The sequence below is a fragment of the Mauremys mutica genome, chromosome 10 (genome assembly GCF_020497125.1).
Source record: "Mauremys mutica isolate MM-2020 ecotype Southern chromosome 10, ASM2049712v1, whole genome shotgun sequence".
Taxonomy (NCBI): domain Eukaryota; kingdom Metazoa; phylum Chordata; order Testudines; family Geoemydidae; genus Mauremys; species Mauremys mutica.
This window is the reverse complement of record NC_059081.1, coordinates 25,528,839-25,551,771: the sequence shown is the minus strand read 5'-3', so window position 1 is coordinate 25,551,771 and position 22,933 is coordinate 25,528,839. Positions and strand designations below refer to the sequence as shown.

General features: G+C 41.0%; 1 protein-coding gene across 6 annotated transcripts in view; it reads right to left on the bottom strand.

Annotated features, from left to right (window-relative positions):
• Window positions 1-22,933, bottom strand: part of EPC2 (enhancer of polycomb homolog 2) — a 93,941-nt gene that overhangs the window by 4,378 nt on the left and 66,630 nt on the right. For all 6 annotated transcript variants that reach the window (XM_045032848.1, XM_045032849.1, XM_045032845.1 and 3 more), the window contains 4 exons: window positions 21,244-21,389; window positions 20,786-21,129; window positions 3,650-3,786; window positions 872-1,031 (listed from right to left, as the gene is read on the bottom strand). In XM_045032848.1, the coding sequence (XP_044888783.1) occupies window positions 872-1,031; window positions 3,650-3,786; window positions 20,786-21,129; window positions 21,244-21,389 (787 nt within the window). The remainder of the gene's footprint in view (window positions 1-871; window positions 1,032-3,649; window positions 3,787-20,785; window positions 21,130-21,243; window positions 21,390-22,933) is intronic.

Below are 22,933 nucleotides of genomic sequence, written 5' to 3'. Positions count from 1 at the left end.
GCCCAGGGCCCTGTGGACTGCAGCTATCTACAGTGCCTCCTGGAACAGCTGCGCGACAGCTACAACTCCCTGGGCTACTTCCCCATGGCCTCCTCCCAACACCTTCTTTATCCTCACCACAGGACCTTTCTCCTGGTGTCTGATAATGCTTGTACTCTTCAATCCTCCAGCAATACACCTTCCCACTCTCAGCTCCTAGTGCCTCTTGCTCCCAGCTCCTCGAATGCACGCTACAAACTGAAGTGAGGTCCTTTTTAAACTCAGGTGCCCTGATTATCCAGCTTGTCCTAATTAATTCTAGCAGTTTCCTTCTTAATTGGCTCCAAGTGTCCTAATTAGCCTGCCTGCCTCAATTGGTTCCAGCAAGTTCCTGCTTGTTCTGGAACTGCCCCTGTTACCTTACCCAGGGAAAAGGGATCTACTTAATCTGGGACTAATATATCTGCCTTCTAACACTCTCCTGTATCCATCTGGTCTGACCCTGTCACATGGCATTTTAAAAAAATTGTGTGAATAGAGTCATAGACTGCACCAATCATAACCAATCTGTACTTTACAAAGAGTTTTTATTACTTTGAAAAGAAAATGGAAAAGTTACTGAATTAGTGTTCATGGTTTAAAGATAGGATATTTTTGTTCTGTAGACGCTGTTAGATCTTCAACATTATCAAAATATAGTTTGTACTTTACTAACATATTAGCATTAGAATAAGGCCAGGCCATTGTACAGAAATGTATAATTAAAAGAGTAATAATTAAAATCAGCACCGTTAGTTATTTATTCAACTCAAATATAGTTTTAGAAATTAGAAGTCCTTTGTTTAAAGATTCTGAACTCTCCATTAGACAGCTAACATTAAGAAATCATCACCTGAAGGCTGGACAACACCATTTATATTGTTGTGGCTGGTGTTCTGTTCCTTTGTTACCTCACTGCGACTGGGAGCAGGTGCACTGACCACTGCAGATGCAGCAAAGTGGGCGCTGGCTGAGTCAAGTGTTTTGGACATGCAGTCAGAGGTGCTTGAGCCCTATGGAATTAACCAAATAGTGTTTAGAATTCTGCCAGTACTAGCTGACAAAACACATTAAGACAACAACAGTACGTAGCTACTAGTGAATTAAGGGGAAGCATCTTTTAAACCAACATTATAACATGAAATATTTAAAGGTCATGAATTTAGTTTTATGCATCCCTCCCAACAATGGTCGACCTAGACAATTACAAAGAAAGTTGACAGGCTGCATGGGGAGCTTCTTCAATCTTCAACCGCAAAAGGTCTCATTAAACTGATACACATCAAATACATAGTGTGTTTGTCAAGTCTTTTGTATCACAGACTTTGGAAGGCTTTTGAAATCCTGAAGGTTTTATTTATTTATTTTACGTATATACACTAGCGTCTAGGCAAGGTCCAAAACAATATTCTGTTAGGGATTAATTTGCCTCATAGGGACCTTGCCTACTGAGTTTTGGCAGAATGTTTCTTCTACTAATCCAGCCACCTTGGAGACATGATAAGTACTAATATTCATTTTTTCAGCACTTGCTATCTACCCTTTGATAAACAGACGTTTTGCAGCATGAACTTTCGTGGGTGAATACCCACTTCTTCGGATGCAAGTGACTTGCATCCGAAGAAGTGGGTATTCACCCACGAAAGCTCATGCTGCAAAACGTCTGTTAGTCTATAAGGTGCCACAGGATTCTTTGCTGCTTCTACAGAACCAGACTAACACGGCTACCCCTCTGATACTTGATACCCTTTGATACAGTACCCTATTGTTTGTATATGGCAGGGGTTCTCAATCTTTTTCTTTCTGAGGCCTCCCCCACAAACACATACCATGCTATAAAAACTCCACGGCCCACCTCTGCCACAATCGTTTTTCTGCATATAAAAGCCAGGACTGGCATTACGGGGTACCAAGCAGGGTAATTGCCAAGAGCCCCATGCCACAGGGGGCCCCACAAAGCTAAGTGGCTCAGGATTCGGCTTCAGCCCCAGGTGGCAGGCTTCGGGGCCCTGGGCTTCAGCTTTCTGCCCTGGGCCCCAGCAAGTCTAATGCTGGCCCTGCTTGGTGAACCCCCTAAAACCTGCTTGCAGCCCCTAGGGGGCCCCAGACCACTAGTTGAGAACCACTGGTATATGATTGCATATTTAATACACTAACTTTTCCAATATCTAAATCATCAAATATCATTTTCTCCTCCTAATTAGAATCACCATTCCATATTTTATGGAAATAGACCAAAAAAACCACTTTGCAACCAATAATATATACAGGAAGATTATGATGAATAAATACAGAAATTGGTTGGGGGGAGAAAGGAACACTGGTGTTCATGTATACACTGCTCACAATATAAGGAAAAGAGTTTTCTAGTAATGTTTAATAAAATTTTTGATTTAATAAATATATTTTTCTTATTAATTAGCAAAATACTAACTATGTAAACCTGACAGTAAGTGCATCCTTTGCCCACAGTGGATATTACATTGGAAAACTTAAATTCTCACAAAAGAATTCAGAACATAACACATTTAAAAGCTGTTTTTAACTCAATAACTACCAAAGAGCTAAGTTGTGCCACTCCTACTCAGACTACCCTACTTCAAAATTAGTTACACTGATTTCAAATAGACTATTCACACAGTAAGGTACGACTCAATGACAGTACAAGTGGCAAATTCTAACCCTAAACAAAGTGTATTTAATTTCTAAGAAATTTAAATATGAAAAAGAAAACATATAATTGTGCAGGCAGTAAGACATCAAACATTTTCATATTCTCTTACAGGAATGCTTGTTAAGCAAACTTGCTTTAAAATCCAGTTTTGTTGTGTTTGGGGGTTTTTTTGCTTTCAAAAGGAAACAAGACAATAGCCAAGACCAACAGAAATGCTTTTTAGAGACAGTGTAATAATATTTTTCTCCAATAAAAAAAATCCTCACAATGTTTGCAATCCAAATAGTGCAGCATTGTGCATGAAACCCTGAGTGAAATTGGCAAACTGACAAAACAAAGTGAAACTGGCTATTCTGTTTCTGTTGCCTAAGTGTTAAAAGTAAAACAAACATAAAAATAGTAACAAAGAGTCCTGTGGCACCTTATAGACTAACAGACATATTGGAGCATAAGCTTTCATGGGTGAATACCCACTTCGTCAGACACATGTGAGTATTCACCCACGAAAGCTCATGTTCCAATACGTCGGTTAGTCTATAAGGTGCCACAGGACTCTTCGTTGCTTTTTACAGATCCAGACTAACACGGCTACCCCTCTGATAAAAATAGTGAAACCATTTTAAAACCATTTGCAAGAACATTCATACTTTCAAAATACGCACTCATTTAGCAGTGTCCCTTCAAAGTTTATAAGAAAAACCTCATTCTGAATTACAAGAAAAAATAAAAGCAAAAAAATTATGGTAGGCAGAGAGTTGCTGAGTTTTCCAAAGCCACACAGAGAAATTTAAAAGAATTTTGGTCAAAATAATTTAAATGCATTTCACACAATCAGTACATTAACAAAAGGTTATCTTAACTTGTGACAAAGACTTAACAAAAAGTGAGCAAGCAGGAGGGGGAACCTACTGTGGAAGACGATCTTGGCACATCAAAAAGATTTTAAAGGAATATTACCTGTGCTTTTGGATGCGTCTGTTGTGAGGAATGCTGAGACTGCTGTTTCTGCTGAAGCTGAGCAAGTTGCTGTCTTTGCATTTGAACTAATTGCTGTTGATGTGTCTGAAACTGCTCCTCTGTGATACCCCCTGTTACTGTGGAAGAGAAAAACAAAGCCAGAGTTTCACGTACTTGAAGAAAACAAACTTTTCTAGAACAAAAGTGAAGTACAAAGCAAACTGACATGGGACAATGCAATGCGAAAACAAGAAGCATGAAAGGAGGGTACTGAACACTTGCAGAGACCTCAATATATCTATGTCTGTAAAGGTGAACCCACCAGTGTAAATGTGTATCACTGGCCCATTCCCTTTGAGTATAAAGTCACCTACGATAAGGGTCTGATAGTTCAGAAACAACAGCTTCTTACTAGCACTGAAAAGTGCCTTCAATGTGTTTCTTCTCAGTAGCTATGGCTATTGTACTGGGTAGGCTATTTTTTGGTAGGCAAGTTAAACTGAAACTACATCATAGCCACACTCACTAAATGACATCCTTTATGAAGCTACACCATTTCCCAACCAATGGAACCATAAAGAAATTTTTCTCCTGGCTTCTGGGAAATGAGGAGGGTCTCCCATATCATGGCTGGGTCAGGGGAATGGCTAATTCACTTTTCTTTCACTATAACCACTCTCAGCTACTACCCTCTATAGTAGCCTCCTTCTACCTTTCTTCCCTCTGAGATGTGGGGACGTGTTCAGAAGGAGAGCACCTGGTAGTTCCAGCACCATCTAGTATTTGTGCTATGTGATCAGATCTCCATGCTACCAATATGTACTAGGCAATGTGAGTGGAGCACCATTCAGTGCACTTAAGCAGCAGGTTCAGAGGTGCACCAAAATCTTGAAGACCAAGGAACTGGAATATGATGAGAAAAACTGGCTCCCCAGGTCTAAAATCTAGCATATGGCCCCAATAATTTCATGAAGGACCACAGTCAGTGTTTAAGGTTAATAAGCAATTTCTATCCTGTGATTTTTGAACTGCTCCTGTTATTTCATCCCCTCTTGTTATTTTTTAAAAAGAGTGTTGAAGGAGGACTTGAGCAGCATTTTCTGCAACTATTACATCAAGGCCTCATTAATTGGGGGGGGGGGGGGGAGAGAGATTTCAAGCGAGATTAAAGAGTTTGCTGACTAGTAAGAAACACATTGAGGCAAACCTGAAGGGTATCACCTTCTCAAAGGGCATTAGGAAGGTAAGTGCTGTGTGCCCCAATTTCCATATCTACAAATTGGGGATGGTGGTGGCTATCTTTTTATAAAGTGCTTTGAGATGAGTGGGTGAAAACTGCTAGAAAAATAACTACAACTCCCCACATGCTGTTGAATAAAGGCAAGGTGCAGGCCGTCACTATTCCTGAGGTTTTGCTGCAGCCATAGGAATAATAATTAACCCAGTGATCAGTTTCACCCAGAGAGAGAAAACAATTATAAAGGCCATCATCACCCCACTGATTTACTTTCCCCACTGGCTGCTATGAGAGCTGCTACCTGTGTACTCATTCAGCCACAAAAGCAAACATTCCTTATGCTGATCCCATAGTGGGAAAGGATATGTCCATCAAGACAGACAGCACCAGCACTGGCCCAGCCTCAGCACAATACAACAAAATGTCATTAATTCCCAATTTAATGAACTCCAAACCTGAAAGTAAAATTTTAGCACAGGATTACATTTAGTGAAGTGCAAGACTGAAGAGGTGCTACTGTACTACAAGGCCCACTGACACGACATAATCGTTAGAAAATCTTAGTGATTCGGAAAGGTCGTCAGTTTTCTTGTAGGTTACCATAACGAAAATATCAGTAGCCCTAAATTATAAAAAATGAATTGAAATGACCATAATGAATAGCAAGTTTTTACATCATACTAGCTTTTCACAAGGAGAAAAAGCCTCCAATGAGTCTGTTGGGGGAACATATCTTACATTTGTAAAGGAATGGACTTGAATTCTCTCCCATATCCAATTACTGTATATGATCCTATGGCAACAACTATTGTCTACTATATTTTCTGAAGACTCATGTAAAACAGCTGCAATATACAAGCACTTTATCAACTGGAAAGCTCTATTAACCGGCATTTCTGATATCTCCCAATACAAATCTTCAATCTAGTAACCGGGACTAGTATACTGCCCAGGAGATTATGCAATTGCACATTCTGCACTCTACTTTTATGCAAAAGAAGCAGAAGACAAGTAAGCAAGTGGATATCAGGGATTTATTCAAAAAATCAGCTTCCAGAGTGTGTCATCAGGTCATTACAGATTCAGCCCAATCTCCTACACCTTCTACAGCTACAATGATAATTGATAATGATGACCGTGAAGCACTGCACTATCCTGAAGTGCCTTCTGAATCAAAGATTAACTTATGTTCAGTATACTTTTAGTGTTAAGTGTATTTTTAATGATCTGGGTGTACACCATGCAGTGCCCATAGTGATATGTAGTGTCATAAGATAACCTACCGTATAGAAAACTTTACCTGTATACACTTAAGTGCTTCAAGAAACCAACCACTCTGTAGTGTAGTACTACTATTGGATTTGTGAGTACCTGTATACTATTATATACTTCATTCATTTGATTGATTCTAATTCTTTGAAAATTGGTATTCCGTTGGTAAGCATAACTCTTAGTTAACCAGAATTTTTGATTAAACAGCACCCCCTAATCTCCAAACATGCCAGATAACAAAGCTTTTACTGTGAATCTGCTTTGAACTGAAAGTTTTGTTAAGCATTTCATCTGAAATAGTGTTTCAATGCCAAGGTATTTTTCTTCAAACCATAATAAGCAGAATTCAACACTCTGAAGGAAATAAAGCATACCGAAAGCTAAAAAAAAAAAAAAATGTAGGAAACATTGGTGTTTAAAGCAAAATTGAAAGGTCAATACAGAATTATAGATATGGGTGGGAAAGGGAGAGAAATAGGGCAAAATGAACTCTCCCCTATTTCTCCTTCCTATGCAAAACACACATATAAACTGAAGATCATTCAAAAGAAGTCAGAGGCCAGAATCAAAACTATGATTGCAGTAATAACCACATCAGAATTAACACTGCGTGAGGTGCATGTAGACTACTAGCTATTCCTACGATAAAGAAAAACGATGCAAGATTATATTTATTCTTGGTTATTTACTGGTTCATAGCTATGACAAATATACCAACCACCAACTGTGTTACCCTTATCTGTTGTTTTCCATAACTAATTTAGACAGAATCCTTATTTCCTCAACCAAATTAATTTAAAATATTGTTAACTACTTAATGCTACCTGGATTTTATTCAGTCATAGAATTAAGTTCTTTTAGGTGCTGACAAAGAGCGGATTCGATATCCAAAGTTCCTGTTCAGTAAACCTTGCAGCATCTCATTCTCAACTATAATTACATATACTCAATGGTATTGTAACCCCAAATTATATCTAGAATCTACAGGAATAGTATCTGCTGAATGAAAAAACACCATGCTAACAATTAAAATATTAACCATTCTACACTTTCAGTGTTGGCTCTAGTTCATCTGCTACTTACATTTTAGGTAAGCAATGGAAGGAGGACTCTAGTTACAGTCAAGTCAGACCATATTCAGAAATCAACATGCAAATATTTTCTCATAGCACTCTCTAATTAAGTGGGCTTCCAACATCCCAGGAAAACTGACTTTTCGAGTTAGGTACTAGTGCAATAGTAATTCTTTATGTATTGTTTAGAGGGATGCTGCAGGAAACAGCTGAAACAGGACTAGACACAAGAGCAGAATAGTTCATTCTGACTGGTCTTTCTTACTACTCACTTTCAAAACACAGATGTTGGATCATCAGACAGTAGGTTTTTTTTTTAAACCAAGATTTTCTTTACATTTACTCCTAATGTAAAGTAATCTGAGTAAGCAAGCGCTTACTGAGTAAGCAAGCAAAATAAATCTTTAGCCAGCTTATTTATTTTTCCCTAGAATGAAATAAGACACCTGTAGTTAAAATATGAGTACTGATGGTCACAATTAAATCTTGTTAAATTTGCTACACAAAATATTACCCATTTCACAGCAAAATCCTTTTCAAACTACGTGTCGTGTGTGTGTGTCTGTGGTTTAAAAAAAAAAAAGCTTCTGATTAATCTATAGGCATACACTTTATTGAGCTATGCCATCTTCTATAAAGATTGCTAAATCTGACTCAGGTATTCCAGTATACCACTTCCTTATGTTTATTTTTTTTATTTGTAAAAGTGTCTCTATTAGTTTACATCCACACGTACACTCTTAAAACACATTAATAAAGCAAATTAATTCAGTTATACATCTATAGACATTGCAGTTAGCTTTTTGGTTTACCAGCCTTTCCAACATGGTTTAAAAAAAAAAAAAAACCTCTACAGTGGTAGTTTATGTGTTTATTTCTGCATGGTTTCTTTTCTCTTTGATTTCCTAAATTCCATACCTTGACTGAATTACCGTTGAAAAAGTATGCACAACAGGTTCAGTCAGTGAACAAAACTTTGTGTGAGAATCAATCACCTCACAACAGTCTTCTAAAATTAGCATAAACAAGGACAGTAAGGCCCAGTAAGGAACTGGGAAGATAAACCTATTGTTTTGTTCTTAAAATTTGGTAGAGTATGATTGTTATTGCCTGATTTAAAAAAAAAACAAAAACCTAAATATGATGCACAGTCATTTATAATACCTACTTAATTATAATTTATTTTTATTATATGTATTGCAGTAACTCAGGCTCCAATCAAGAAACAGAGCTACATCTTGCTAGACACTGTACATACGTGTTGTAAAAGTCCCTGCCCCAGAGAGCTCACAAATTAATTAAGTGTTGACCCATATATCAGTTGCACAAATATTTCTAGACAGATTTTTAAATTATGTTTGACACATTGTTACAAATATGAAATATGTCAATTTATGTAGGAGACTACGGAACCTAGGATTTTAGTAACAACCACCATTCTTAATTATGTCACTGGTATGAGTCCTGGCAACATCCGTAGCTATCACCTAATGACTTTTTAGTGGTCAATCTGAAATTAGCTGGTGGTCTTAATCTGATGGTCACATCAAAAGTCACCATCATCTTTAGTATCCTTGTCAATCTTAGAGCCCAAGAACTGAATGATCTTGCATTGTCACTCTCCGCATCATGGTTAAAGCAAATTAAGGGGAAATGTGGAAGTTTGCAAAGTTTTAAAGATTCCATTGTCTGAGGATTTTAATCTGTAGTGTTGCTATCTATTTTAGGATTTTCTAGCACTGCCATCATGGTAGCATTTGAATGCACATATAAATTAAATGTGCAGAGAAAGGTCCACAGTGAAATTAATGGACTCTTCTGCTCTTCTCCCTTCCTCAGTAATAATAATCTCTGCATTAGAGAATGTTATATATCATTCCTGCTATGGTGAGAAAGCTTATCATTATCTAATAAGAGGATTTTTCAGATTGCCCTAAAGATGGGTAGACTTTTCATTAGTCTAACTGCTTCATTCCACAGCCAAGTCACTCATATGAGTGTGCTTATCTATGATTCTTACATCCTTCATTAGAATCAACTAGTGGGAGGGTGGAGGGGGGGGGTAAGAGATGGATTGCAGTGTAGTTACTGATGTTCACTGAGCCCTGATGCGCTTGTAATTTTAAAGATCAGGAACTTGAACTAGCAATAAAAGTGGACTGGGAGCCAAGAGCAATCTGCTCTGTCCTGTTCAAGAGGTGGACTGCTATAATATGCATAAATTAAAGCCTTTGCATGGCTTCCACCTTCAGCCCCACAAATAAGAACTTGTAGTTCACCATACATTTATCATCCCTAGACTGGATAGTTACCTCATAGTATCTAGCTACACATACCTATTTCTGTTACCCTCATTCAAACATTTCTTCCAGTTGTCTGTTATACCAACACTGTTGTATCTTGCCTGAAAGTAGACTAAGTTCTTCAGGGCAAAGGTTGTCTTTCAACATAGGCCTGCACAGCACTGAGCACAACCAGACCTCTGGATGCTACAGTGATCATAAACGACAATGGAAACTGCAGGAAGTGGTCACATTTCCTAGCAAACTTGAGGTAGAAGATATTTGTCACCAGCAATGTAACCTAATTATCTAGGCTTAGCGATGGGTCCAGAAGGGCCATGAAAGTTTGCACCACTTTGATCTGAAGGGGCAGACTGCTTCAGTGGAAAACATCTATGCTAATTCTTCAAACCACTTCCCCCTTTCCAACTGACATAACACGAGAAAGAAAGAAAAAATTAGTTTGAACCAACTGTTCTTTATTCATATGCTGATCTGGCACCTTTTACGAGCACTAGATTCACATATTTATTCTCTTAAAATCAAGCGCTTAGGAACAGACACCCCTCTTCACATATTTGTAAAGTAGCTAGAACATTTTGGGCACCATTGTAATACAAATAAAGCAATGTTATTAATAAAGCAATAATATTAATAAATAAAATTGTAAATACAAGGCAGGAGTTGTTTTACAGATTTCTTATGCACTGAAGATCACAGCAGGTAACCTTAAGACTTATTTTCAGTTACGACAATAACCTTTCCAAAAATGGATCTTTACTGGTACTTCATTGTCAGCTCTTTAAAGGTAGATTTGTGGTGCAAGTTAAACTCATGCCGTCACACCAACTTGGCTGACAATTATCTTCTGAATAGAACCACGAACCATGTGGTCCCTGTACACAATACTGATTGTAAATATGTGGTTTTATTTTTAAAATTCATATATTAGTAATTCTTGTCATTTTATAGATCTAAAATAAATCAATCAAGTGCCTACTTCTGCGCGCTATACATTGCACAATTAAAAATACCATCAGAAACATATTAGGTCAAATGTTTTTTAAAAAATTAAACTCCAGATTTGCTACACTGCAAATTCAGCAAATGTTATTTGGCAAGTGACAACTGAGAGGTTAAAAAAAATTCTACATATCACAAGCTGATGTTTCATTTTTAACGACAAGCGCAAGTAGTCTTCGTCCTTGTCTACACTTGGGTTTTTCACACCAGCATAAATGTACGGGTGCAAACCCCTTGTGTAGATACAATGCTCTGGTGTAACAAGTAACTTGTAATAGCTGTTTCTTTTTCTTTTACACTGTGCTGTCTCCTCCTCATTAGCAGTAAATCATTCTTCTGTTCTCTATCAAATTAAAGGTCTAATCCTACACATCCTTGCTAGTGAGGAAGCACTTAATACCTTGAGTTGTCCCATGGGCACTGTGTACTACACTTAGTAGTAAGGGATTGCAGAACTGGGTTCTTACGTTTTAAAAATTATTCAGACCAGGACTATCTGGTTTAAAAAAGTCTCACGTGCCAGGAAAGCCTGTGACACTTTCAATACATACAAAAAGTTGTATTAGTACAATGTTAAAGTTGCAATGTTAAATTTATGAAGTCTGAAAATGTAAAAGTTAAGGTTCTTACAGCAACTTGAACTGGGTTGCACTGTACATATGTATGGTCTTTTCAGAGAGAGAAAGCAAAATGCTTTGTGGTTTATCCTAAGCTTCCATTATTAAAGGTTATTTCATATCTGCATAAGGAAAAGAACATTTTACAAAAATATAGCCAATCTTTGTACACTTTAAGTGATAAATAAAATGGAATTTAGATCTAAAAACTCTGTCACAGGTAATGCTGTGTATACAATCTTATATTACAACTATAAAACATTAAATATGAAATTTAGAACATTTAATAAATATATTAACAATAAATCTTAAAATTGCAAGTACATAAGAATTCTCATCACTTTCATCTTTAGCGAAAATAATTTGTTTCATAAGTATTTGGCAAATAGTAAACTTTTAAAATAAAGAAATCCTTCAGCTGTAGTTATTATATGCACAAACTGGAGATTAAGTCCTGAATTTTGAAGTTTCTATAATTTACATACAAGACAACAGACAGATACTAGGGAAATACAAGGAAACAATGAGCCAATGCTGTTCAGCATGACAGGCAGTGGTTTCAGAACACCAGCAGCCTACATCAAGATTTGTGTAAACATCATGGCAAAGGAAGTTTTAAATAGGGATTTGAAGGAGGATAATGAAATAGCTTTACAAATGTTTATCTATAGGCATACACTTTATTGGGCTATGCCTATAGATCAGGCCTGCACAACATGTGGCCCACATGGGCTCACTGTGTGGCCCGCGGGGGGTGAGTAGGCAAGCAGCGGGGTGGGGCAAGCCAACGGCCGGCCGGCCGGCAAGGTGCTGAAGAGGCCAGGGCAGGCTGGGGAGTGATGGTCAGCCAGCGGCAGGGAGCGGGGGCAGCAGCAGAAGGTAAGAGGCCAGCGGCGGGCAGGCAGGCGAGCTGGCGGCGGGGGGAGCAGGTGAGCTGGATGCAGACAGGCAGGTGAGCCGGCGGCAGCCGGGAGTGGGGGAGACGCGCTGAGGAGGCAAGCCGAGGGGATGGGGGGGATGACAAGCCGAGTGGGCGGGCAGTGGCAGGTGAACTGGTGGCAGGGGAGGGGGGGGCTGAGGAGCCGGGCAGGCAGTGGTGGGGGAGCAGGTGAGCTGGCGGCGCTGGGGGTGGGGAATGGGGGGATGACAATCCGAGTGGACGGGCAGTGGCAGGGGGGCTGAGGAGGCGAGTGGGTGGCAGGGGGTGAGGAAGCGAGCCGGGGTGGGGTGGGGTGGGAGGATGATGAGCCGAGCAGGCGGGTAGTGGCGGGGGGGCTTTATACTGGGGGGGGGGGGGTGGAGGTGGCGAGCGTCGAGTCGGTGGCTGACCGGTTCTACTGATCTTCTCTCTCATAAAAATTGGTCCTTTAATGCTGCTTTTCTCTGGGCTGGGGGTTGTCTGCAAAGAGGGTGTTCCCAAAGGAAGGTGCTTGCTTCTAACCCCCTAGGCCGTCAGTATGTCTGCTCTTCTCTAGTCAGCTCACTTGACAAGTCTGATTGTCCTTGGTCTGGCTCCCATCCCCTCTCCAAAGGGTTGCAGCTGTCTGGAGGTGCCGGCCTTTCATGCCTTCCTCAGTCACACCTTTTATTCATTCAACAGGGCAATTGATTACAAAGTGGGGGAAAGATCTTATTCTAGTTCCAGCAAAGACATTTTTCTTTTACCTTAACTATACTACCTTAGGGACCTGTTATAACATATTACCAAGGTTCAATACCGCTGTTTCGGCGGGGCAGCGCTGGGGAAAGAGGGTTTGTTTCCACAGGGTGGGCGGCGCTGGGGCGGGGGGGTGTTTTGGGAGGTCTGGGTGGCACTGGGGAGGGGGTGTTTCAGTGGGGGGTGGGAGGTTTCGGCCCTCAGCTGTTTTCTTTGGAGTAATATGGTCCTCGCCACTTTATGAGTTGTGCAGGCCTGCTATAAAATGGAGAACTCCTCCCAAGCATGAGGGGCAACATGGGAGAAAGCATGAAAGTGCTTGTTTGAAAATTTAACAAATAGAGACTGACATAATTGGCAGACTGGAGGAGAGAGTCTCAACATTTTGATACTGAATGGAAGGTAGGGTGAGGTTAGGCTGTGAAAGAAGACAAGCAGCTTTTCTTTGAGCAAATAAAAGAGAGGTGGGGTAGTTGAGGAATTTAAAATAGATGACATGGTTAAAGCAATGGGCTCAGGGAACAATCTTTGCAGCAGCATTCTGAATGGACATGAGCAAGCAGGACTGCATTTGTCAAGGTCAGAGAAAAGGATGTTGCAATAATTGAGATGAGAGCCTAAACAGGAATTCTGACTGTGTAGATGGAGAGGAATGGTCATATCTTAGAGAGTTATGCAGAAAGAATCTGCAAGACTTAAGACTATGTCTACATGACCACATGTGTCGGCAAAACGTACGTCATTCAGGGGTGTGAAAAAACACCACCCCCCCAAGTGATATAAGTTTTGCCGACTTAAGTAGTAGTGTGCACACCGCTGTGTTGGCTGGAGAGCTTCTTCTGTGTACATAGCTAGCACTGCTCATTGAGGTGGTTGTATTATGTTGATGGGAGAACTCTCTCCAGTCAGCATAGAGAGGTTATACAAGCTGTGCCACAGTAAGATCACTAATACAGACATGGTCTTAGTCTGGATGTGATGACCTAGAGAGAAGTCAGAGCTGAAGATGACATTCAGGCCCAATGGTGGTGGTGTTGCCCAGAATGATCAAAAGAGGAAGGGGGGGGGGAGAAGGTCAAGTGCTGTGTTTTAGCCACACTGTACACGAGCTGACGACTAGACAACCTGGAAAAAATGTCAGAGTGGGGCCAAGATTTTAGTTTAGATAGAAGGAAACTGATTTAGAGAAAAGAGGTAGATCGATGAATCAGTGTAGAAATAGTTGTTGAATTTATGCTTGTGGATGAGATTACTCGGAGATACAGAAGAGAAGGGGACCAAGGACTAAGCCCTTTGGAACTCCCTCAGAAAGTTGAAAGGGGGCATGCTGAAGAAGTGATTACAGAGGAAGGAGCAGAACTAGGAAAGGACAGTCATGGATAAGGTTGGACAAGATTGAGCATAGTTGGTGTCGAAGGCTGTTGACAGGTCAAGGAGAATGCAGATGGAGTACTGTTTCTAAGGTTGGCTAGGAAGACTTTGGTAAGAGCGGTTTCAGTGGCGTGCAAGTGATAGACGCCAGACTAGAAAGGGTGTAGGATGGACTTGGAGGAGAGGAACTCCAGAAAGCAATTACAGACAGTGCATTCAATGAGCTTAGAGATGGAGTATTCGCTGGAGAAGCAAGTAAAGTCACAGGTGGGATTTTTTGTTTGTTTTGCTTGTTTTTTTTAAAGATGGAACAAACTAACACATACTTGTATTGTGAGGGGAAAGGGCCAGATGAGAGTGGAGAATAGTAAGTGAAAGGATGAGAATGGGTGCAAGGGAGATCAGGAGGTGGCATGGAGTCACTGGGGCAAGTGGAGGGGTTAGAGGAGAACAGCAGATGAGAAACTTCTGCATCTGTGACAGTGGAGAAGGAGAAGAGTTTGGGGGGGGGAAGGCGAGGGGAGAGGGAAGAGCATTTGGTCAATCTTCTCTTGGAAGAAATTGGTGAAGTGGATGATGGGGATGAGGCAGGGCTGATCTTGTAATGAGAGTTAAAAGTGGAGGACAGTGATGCAAGGAGAGCAGCGTAGTAAATGGTCCTTTAACAAGTGGGACAACTGGCAAGAGGTGTAGGTCAAATGAAGAGTTGAGGCCAAGGAAATATGCAGCTAAGGTGTCAGATGGGTCATGAATGTGGAAGCTGAATATGAGGAGATGTGGGAGACTGTGAAGAGAGTAAGAGAGAGAGACAAAAGTCAAAATGAGAGGGAAAGACTGATGAGGAAGAGTTAGGTGAATGGTAGTTGTCAGCAACTTGGAAGGGGAAGAGAGACGACGGTCAGATGCAGAGCTATTCGAACAAGGAGAAAGAATGGGAAGAGGAAAATGTTGGAAGCAGCCCAACACCCTCACCCCAGTCTGATCTAATATGGAGCGCATGAGACGAGAGGCCTCCATAAGAAAGGGCAGCTGCAGAGGCAGCTTCAGCCAAAGGAATCCAGATCTCTGGAAGAGCCATGAGCTGGAGTAGTGAGCTGGAGTAGACTGTGATCTTAATAAAGATGAAGTGGTTGTTCCAAAGAAAGCAAGAAAAAGGGATAGGGGGAGAAAAGAGATGGGTGTGAAGTTAGGAATGGTGACATAAAAGGGGCAGAGGTGATGACAGCAATGTGTGTAGGATGTGGAGAGAGTGGGCATGGAGGGAGGACCAAAATTAAGGTAAATGTCACCAGAGGTGAGGAGGATGTGGGACCTGGATTTGAGCTGGTAGGAAGTGGGGGGAGATTGGGATGGAGAGAGGAAGAAAAGGTAGCAGGCAGAGCTAGTTGAATTAGAGATGAGTGGCAGATGGACAAGATTACAAAAGTTTTCTCCTGGCCCTGGGGCCAAGTCCTTGCCATCTGGGAAGGGTCCTCTGCTTTGTGCAAAGCTTCCCAATGCAGAGTCGCAGCTGATGGTTAGGGGGCCACTCTAGGCTGTTTAACTACCATCAGCGGGTTGCTCTATGTTGTTACTTTACAGATCTCCGATATTGATACATTTCTGAAAAAGACAGAAGATGCTGCCAGTGTCTTGGTGGAGTATGCCGTAATGTTTGGAGATAGCAGGTGGAAATACAGTGTATGATTCAATTAGGTGAGATGGCTTGGCTTTTCAACAAGCCTGATACAGCCACAAAGAGGCAGGGAGACTGTCTGAAAGGTAATAAAGCAAGGCTCTGGAAACATCCAAAGTAAGTAGCTTCTTCCCTCCCATCGAGGGTAGTATCAGGAAGAAGACTGGCAGGTTGATTGAAGTGAAAAAACAAGATTACCTTAGGGATGAGTTTAGGGTGCAGTCTCAGAACCACTCTGTCCCTATGAAATGAGATACAAGGAGATCCAGACACAAGAGTTTAGCGCTTGCTGACCCTCCACACTGAGGTAATAGCTCCCAGAAAGCACATCTTAAGATCAAGGAGATGATGCAGCTATCTGATAACAGCTTGAATGGAAGTTCCATGAGTTTCAGGAGGGTGGTGTTAAGATCCCATGCAGGAGTCAGGTCTCTAACACGTGGGTATGTATGCAGGAGGTCCTTGAAGAATCTGGATACTGTTGGATGACTGAAGACCAAGTATGACTGCATCAGAGTGTGACATGTTGATATTGCTGCAAGGTGGACTTTGCGAGAACTAAAAGTCAATCCAGCCTGTTTCAAGTGTGGCATGTAGTCAACGATTTCTGGTATTAACTGGAATTAATTTATGCTGGGTTCCCCATAGGAGAACCATTTCCATTTGGAGGGGTGGATTTTCTGGTAGACGATTTCTGGCTTTGTATGGGGTTTTCTTGAACCTGTCAAAAACAGTCTCTGTCAATAGAGCTCAACCAGCCTATATCCAAGCTGCCACATGCAACAACTATAGGGCTGGGTGCAATATTTGATAGTGGTTCTGAGATATCTGGCACATGAGTCCAGTAGTGAGGATTTTTAATACCTCAATCTACTTGATGGTAGTACCATGTGCCTGAAGGATAGCTAATGTCATACCTATACTTAAGAAAGGGAAAAAAAGAGATCCAGGCAATTACAGATTGGTTAATCTGATCTCAGTAAACTTAAAACAAATTCTGATAGAAAGAATAATTAAATTCATGGAAGTAAATAGAAAAGATGATGTAATGCAACATGGATTTACCAAAGATAGATCATTCTTTAAGAAAATAACTTTTTCTAGATAAGGGAAGTGTAGTAGTGCTAATATACTTGGACTTCAGTAAAGCATTTCACCTGGTAGTTTATGGGAAATTATTAGTTGGGGGCGGAGGGGAAGAGGATCAGTACAAGAATTATTAGGGGGATAAGGAACTGGCTAAAGGGGAGAAGGCAATGAGATGCGATGAAAGGTGATCTATCAGACTGGAAGGAGGTTACTAGTAGAATTGCTCTTGGGATCAATCGTATTTAATATTTTTATTAATGACCTTGGCACAGAAAGTAGGAGCATGCTAATTAAGTTGACTGATACAAAACTGGGAGGCAGCATCAATACAGAAGAGGACTGGAACATTATACAAGAAGATCTAGTTTACCCTGAAGGCTGGAGTGACAGAAATGGGATGAAATTCAATAGTACAAAGTACAAGGTCATGCACTCAGGGTCTAATAAGAATTTCTGCTAGAAGCTGCATCGTCATAAGTAAGACACAACGGAGGAGGAGAGAGACTTGGGTATGTGAGTCAATCACAGGATGATTCAGAGCCATCCGTGTGATGCAGCTGTGAAAAAGGCAAATGTGATGTTAGGATGCAACAGGTCCGGCATTTCTAGTGGAGACAGAGAAGTGTTAATGCCATTCTATAAGGCACTGATAAAACCTCATTTGGAATACTGTGCACAATTCCGGTTCTCCAGGTTCAAGAAAGATTAATTCAGCCTGGAACCAATGCAGAGAAGAGCTACTAGGATGATTAAGGGAATGGAGGACACTGGAGAAGCTTAGCTTGTTTAGTCTAGCAAAAAGAAGAGAGGGGATATGACTCCTCTCTATAAATACATTAAGGGGGTAATACCAGGGATGGTGAAGAGCGATTGAAGCAAAAGGACAACGTTGGTACAACAAATGGATATAAACTGGCCATGAACATATTCAGACTGGAAACTAGAAGGTGATTTCTAACCATCAGTGAGGTGAAGTTCTGGAACAGCCTCCCAGTAGGAGTTGTGATGGCAAACAAACTTAATAAGTTTTAAGAGCAAGCTAGACAAACGTATGAGTGTGTCCATATGACTGGGTACCTTGTGATGGTAGAGGGTGGACTCAGCTGCCCTGGCACTCACTTCTAGTTTAAATGTAAAGTGTAAATCCAGAGGGGTTATCCAGTGACAGCAGGTCCACAGCCTGATGACCTCCTGGTAGAAGGGTTATGACCGAGCACTCCTATCTTGTTTATATAATGCACTGTTGATGCACTGCCTGTCAAAATCTGTGCTATGCAAGTTGAGAGCCACAAACCAAATCTTGATCTCGAAGACATGGAAAGATGAGAGGCAAGCGTTACCACCTTGAACCTAAGATGGCGTAAGTACTTGCTGAGTCTTCTCAGGTCTAAGATAGGACAAAGAGCCCCCTTTTCTTCTTCAGGATTAAGAAACTCCAGGAATACAAGCCTCTTCCCCTGAATTCTAGTGGCACCTCCTCCATGGCTCCTACGCAAATCAACAAGGCCACCTCTACTTTTTACAGGCTCTTGTGCAAAAGGTCTCTGATAGGGGAAGGAGGGTGGATCCAGGTAAAAAGTAGAATTGGATGGGTAGCCATGGGCAATGATCTCTAACATCCATCTGTCCAACGTTATGGCAGGCCAAACCCATGGGGTGAGGTGGCTGCTGAAGTTCATGCTCTCTGGACTAGATGTGATGTAGCTCCCAAACATCCTGTCAAATTTTCTGAAATGCTGTAGAAGCACGATGCATTGCCAAGGCATGGTACTCAAGTTGCCAGGAATGACAGGCTGGCACCTGTTGTCTTGATGGGGGTTGAGGGTGATACAGCTTATGGTACAGGGTTGGGATGTAAAACCCAGGGAGTGCAGGATGGCCTCTGAGTCTCTGAACGAGTGCAAAGCACTGTCCATTCACTCACTAAGTAGTTCCATGCCCTCAAAAGTTAAGTCCTTGATTGTGACCTGAATCTCCCTAGGGATGCCCAATGCTTTGAGCCAAGATTCTCTGCTCATCATCATTGCTGTGACCATAGATCTAACTGTGGTGTTGACAACATCCACAGAAGCCTATATGGCCATCTTGGTCAGCAACTGGCCTTCCCTGATTATTTCTGAGACTCTCTCAGTTGTCACGTGGGAGTTTTGAGAGAAAGGGTGTTGCTCTATCCCTGGTCAAAAAGTCATATCTGGACAGTACGGACTGGCAATTTGCCACTCACATTTGTAATGAGGCAGATTCTTTTCCATGATGCCATGTCCTTGCTTGGCTTCGTCTTCTCCACTCTTGTCTTTGATGTCACCTATCTGCTAGACAGTGTGTCGGATGAAGCTAACTTGTCATCTCCTCTGGGTTTGAAGAGACCCCTATATGTTGCTACAGAAGATGAAGTTTCAATCAGGTGTCTCATAACTTACATATTCTTGCAGAAAATGGTAGGCACACCAACATATGGGATTCTCCTTAACAGAAGATGTACCTATGGGTGTCTTATCTTTCAATGGAAAACAGTCCATCATAAGACAGGCAGGGCTTGAAGACCACTGTTTTCAAATCTGCCATGTTGAGGAGCCCAGTACAAGAGAGTGTGTGCAGGGAGGATCTGTTCATCAATAGTCAGCACAGATGGGTAAGTATTATTCATGGTGGTCATATGTAAGTGAATCAAAAGAGTACTGAAGATTTTTTGAAGAATTTAAGATAATTTAGCCCAAGTTAAAAACTAGTAGGTCAGACGGCTCACCATGTTCTGTCTTGCTGTCACAGGCAACAAGACAGAACTGAGGGAGGGTCAGAGTTGCCCCACCCTTTATGCTGCCCTTGTAAGGTAGCACAAGGAGGCACAGGACACTTGCGCAGCTCTGACAGATTCTGTTATTTAAATTACTCCAAGTACATGTGCTTGAGGTGCATTGGCACCTACACAGAAGGATCTGGATGACAACTCAAAAAACTAAGTTACATCTAGGTAGTGGATGCCATTTATACATGTTAAAGTTTGGGGAGGAGGGGGAGAATTTAAAATAGAACAAAGAATTCCTAAATAGTCAATAATTGCACACAAAACGTCCCATCAAAGACTACTTCACCAAAGTTAATTATACAAAATGATGACCTTCCACAAAAGCCATAAACAAACTGTCACTGCATGGGATGAAAATAATGCATCTGTTACTCATGACTATCATCAAGATACCACTGACAACTCTTCTCCTGTAGCTAATGAGTGACAGTCACACTGTGGTACATGTAGATATATTGTACTTCAAGAACTGGTATTCCCTCAAACAGAATCTTCCCACTACACATATACATTAATGGAGTCAATACACACATAAAAATAGTTATTGCACTGCTATTACAACACCAGTGCTTTATATCAACATATTCTTGCTGCTTTCTCTCTGCTTCAGCAGGATATGAAAGCCAAATGAATAAGCCCTTTAAATTAAATGCTGTTTTGCACTTACAAGGAGTATTTTTCCTTCCTTACACAGTGGTTCAGCTAACAAGATACCTTAAAACTCTCAATCTCAGCAACTGGAGGCGTAGCACAGCAGCACTGAAACACAGGTAATTCCTGATTTTTTGATTCATGAATACCCAAATCTGCATTATCTAACACATTATCTGGCCTTTATCTACCCAAATTTTTTTTTCAGAAACTTGAAGTTGGTTTTTGTGAAAATTTTGTGCATCTCAAACCTTCAAAATAACTAGTTTTTACCTGTACTTGTTTGGTCACATATCCCCACTGATGACGTTGTCAGCCCAATCCCAGGGATAACACAGGAGATGTAAATGTCAAGTTCCACAACAATTCAAATCCTTGCCTACCTGATATGCCATTCTTGCTGGTGTTCAATAAAGCTACAGATGCTGCAGAAACTCTTTTATTATTCACAGTCTGCCCTGGTTTCCTTGAGGTACATTCTTCACTATCACTGTCCTGTAAATTTAGTAGCCTTGGCTGGAAACACTGCAGTCGACATGATCTGATATTGCTTAGTATTTCAGAAAGGGACAGTCTGTTTTCACAATGTTTATTGGAAGCATTGGTCCGTGAGAAATTAGAAGAAAAGTCTACAGTTTGGGAAGAGCTTGAAAAACTATTTAGCATTTCGGGGTCTATCTGTTTCAGGACAGGATCGTGTTCTGTAGATATTCGGTCCATTATAACCCTGATTTAAAAAGAAAAGAACAAAAAACAATTTAATAGACATTAGTTATGTGATCTCTTTTTAAAGGATGGGAAGGTTAAAAGGGCCAAAATAATCAAAGCAATACCACTCTACCTTCCTCCCCTGCCAATTCGCCTTCTTGCAAATCCTATGCATCTTCTTGGGACCGTAAGGGTTGTGAGGCAATGCCTGTACCTCAGCTTGTCCAATTCTGCCAGTTCCGAATTCTCACATGAATAATTAGTTTGGTCCAAACGAGGCTGTGGAGGAGAAGAAAATTCAATTTCGCACAAATTTATGGCATATGTTTGGGTCAAGAAAACTATGACTGTATAATACCATTTCTTAAAAGTATTTTACAACACTACCTATGACTGAAACAGGGAGGAATGCTCTCAGTATAACTGGGTTCAAAAAAGAACTAGGTAAGTTCATGGAGAACAGGTTCATCAATCACTATTAGCCAAGATGGTCAGGGATGCAATTCCATGCTCGGGGTGACCTTAAACCTCTGACTACCAGAAGCTGGGAATGGAAGACAGGGCTGGATCATTTCATAATTGCCTTGGTCAGTACATTCCTCCTGAAACTCTAGTACAGGCCACTGTCAGAGACAGGATACTGGGTAAGATGAACCATGGTCTGACCCACTTTGTCAACTCTTGTTTTCAAACAAGAGTTCACATCACAAAACTAAGAGGTCAGACAACTCTGCGACAAGGAGGTGGGAATTTTGGGAGGAGGTGTGTGCCACAATACATACCCTTTCTTGATTGCACCAGAAAAAAAAGTGCAATAAAAAATCATTCATTTTGCTGTTGGAAGAGCGGAGGAGGAGGAAGCTGCAGCTAAATCTCTAGGGCTGAGTGGATCTAATGACTAAATTAGTGGCCAAGCAAGGATGGCACTTGCTGCCAGCACTCAGAAAATTCAGCAAAATTGAAGAACAAACTAGGGAACCGGAGCTGGATGCAAATATACAAGCCAACAGCCTGATCAATTTTAAGTATCTGCAAAGTAGAAGAGCATTAGAGTAACAACATCTGATAACCTGTAGGAACCTGGAAATCACTAAGATACACCTGAGGCTACAGAACCATAAGATGCACTTAAGAAAACCCATGGGAGAATAAGAGGAACAAATACAGAAAGCTTCATGACCTACAGTGTCCAAAGAAGGAACCAAGTCACTTGGGAGGCTGCTGGGATACTTGCAGACAAGACAGCACATCTGATCTATTTAGTTGAGACCAAAGATCCTCCAGTAGACTTTTACGGAGTACATATTTCTACATTCTGGATATTGTATAAAAACTTTTTTGTCCTCTGCACCAATCAACCTAGTTCATTACAGGGAAGTTAATGTAATTAAAAATGATGTTTTTTTAATTAAATAGGATGTCTTTTAAATACTTGTATTTTAAGATTAAGCTTACAAAAAGGATTGTGTGTCACTACCCAGCCTCTTATGTCTCAGGGCGGCAAGCAAAGAGAATGGATCACTCTGAAGGTATGGTGGCGGCTTGCCTGTGGGTTCCTCTGCAGTAGACACTTCACCAACCTCACCGCTTGGTGAGTTATCTCAATGACACTGGATCTAAGACGATATGACACTACAGGGTTAGTCTCAATCCTGTTCCACTATATGCATTCATGGCTGATTTTGACAGTGTTAAGCATCTACAGCTACCACTGATTTCAAAAAGGAGTTTTAGGTGATCAACACTTATGACCAATGAAGCTATCAGTATCAAGTAAACTGAGAGCACTAAAGATCTCCCCCACTGCCACAGTTTCAAAACCA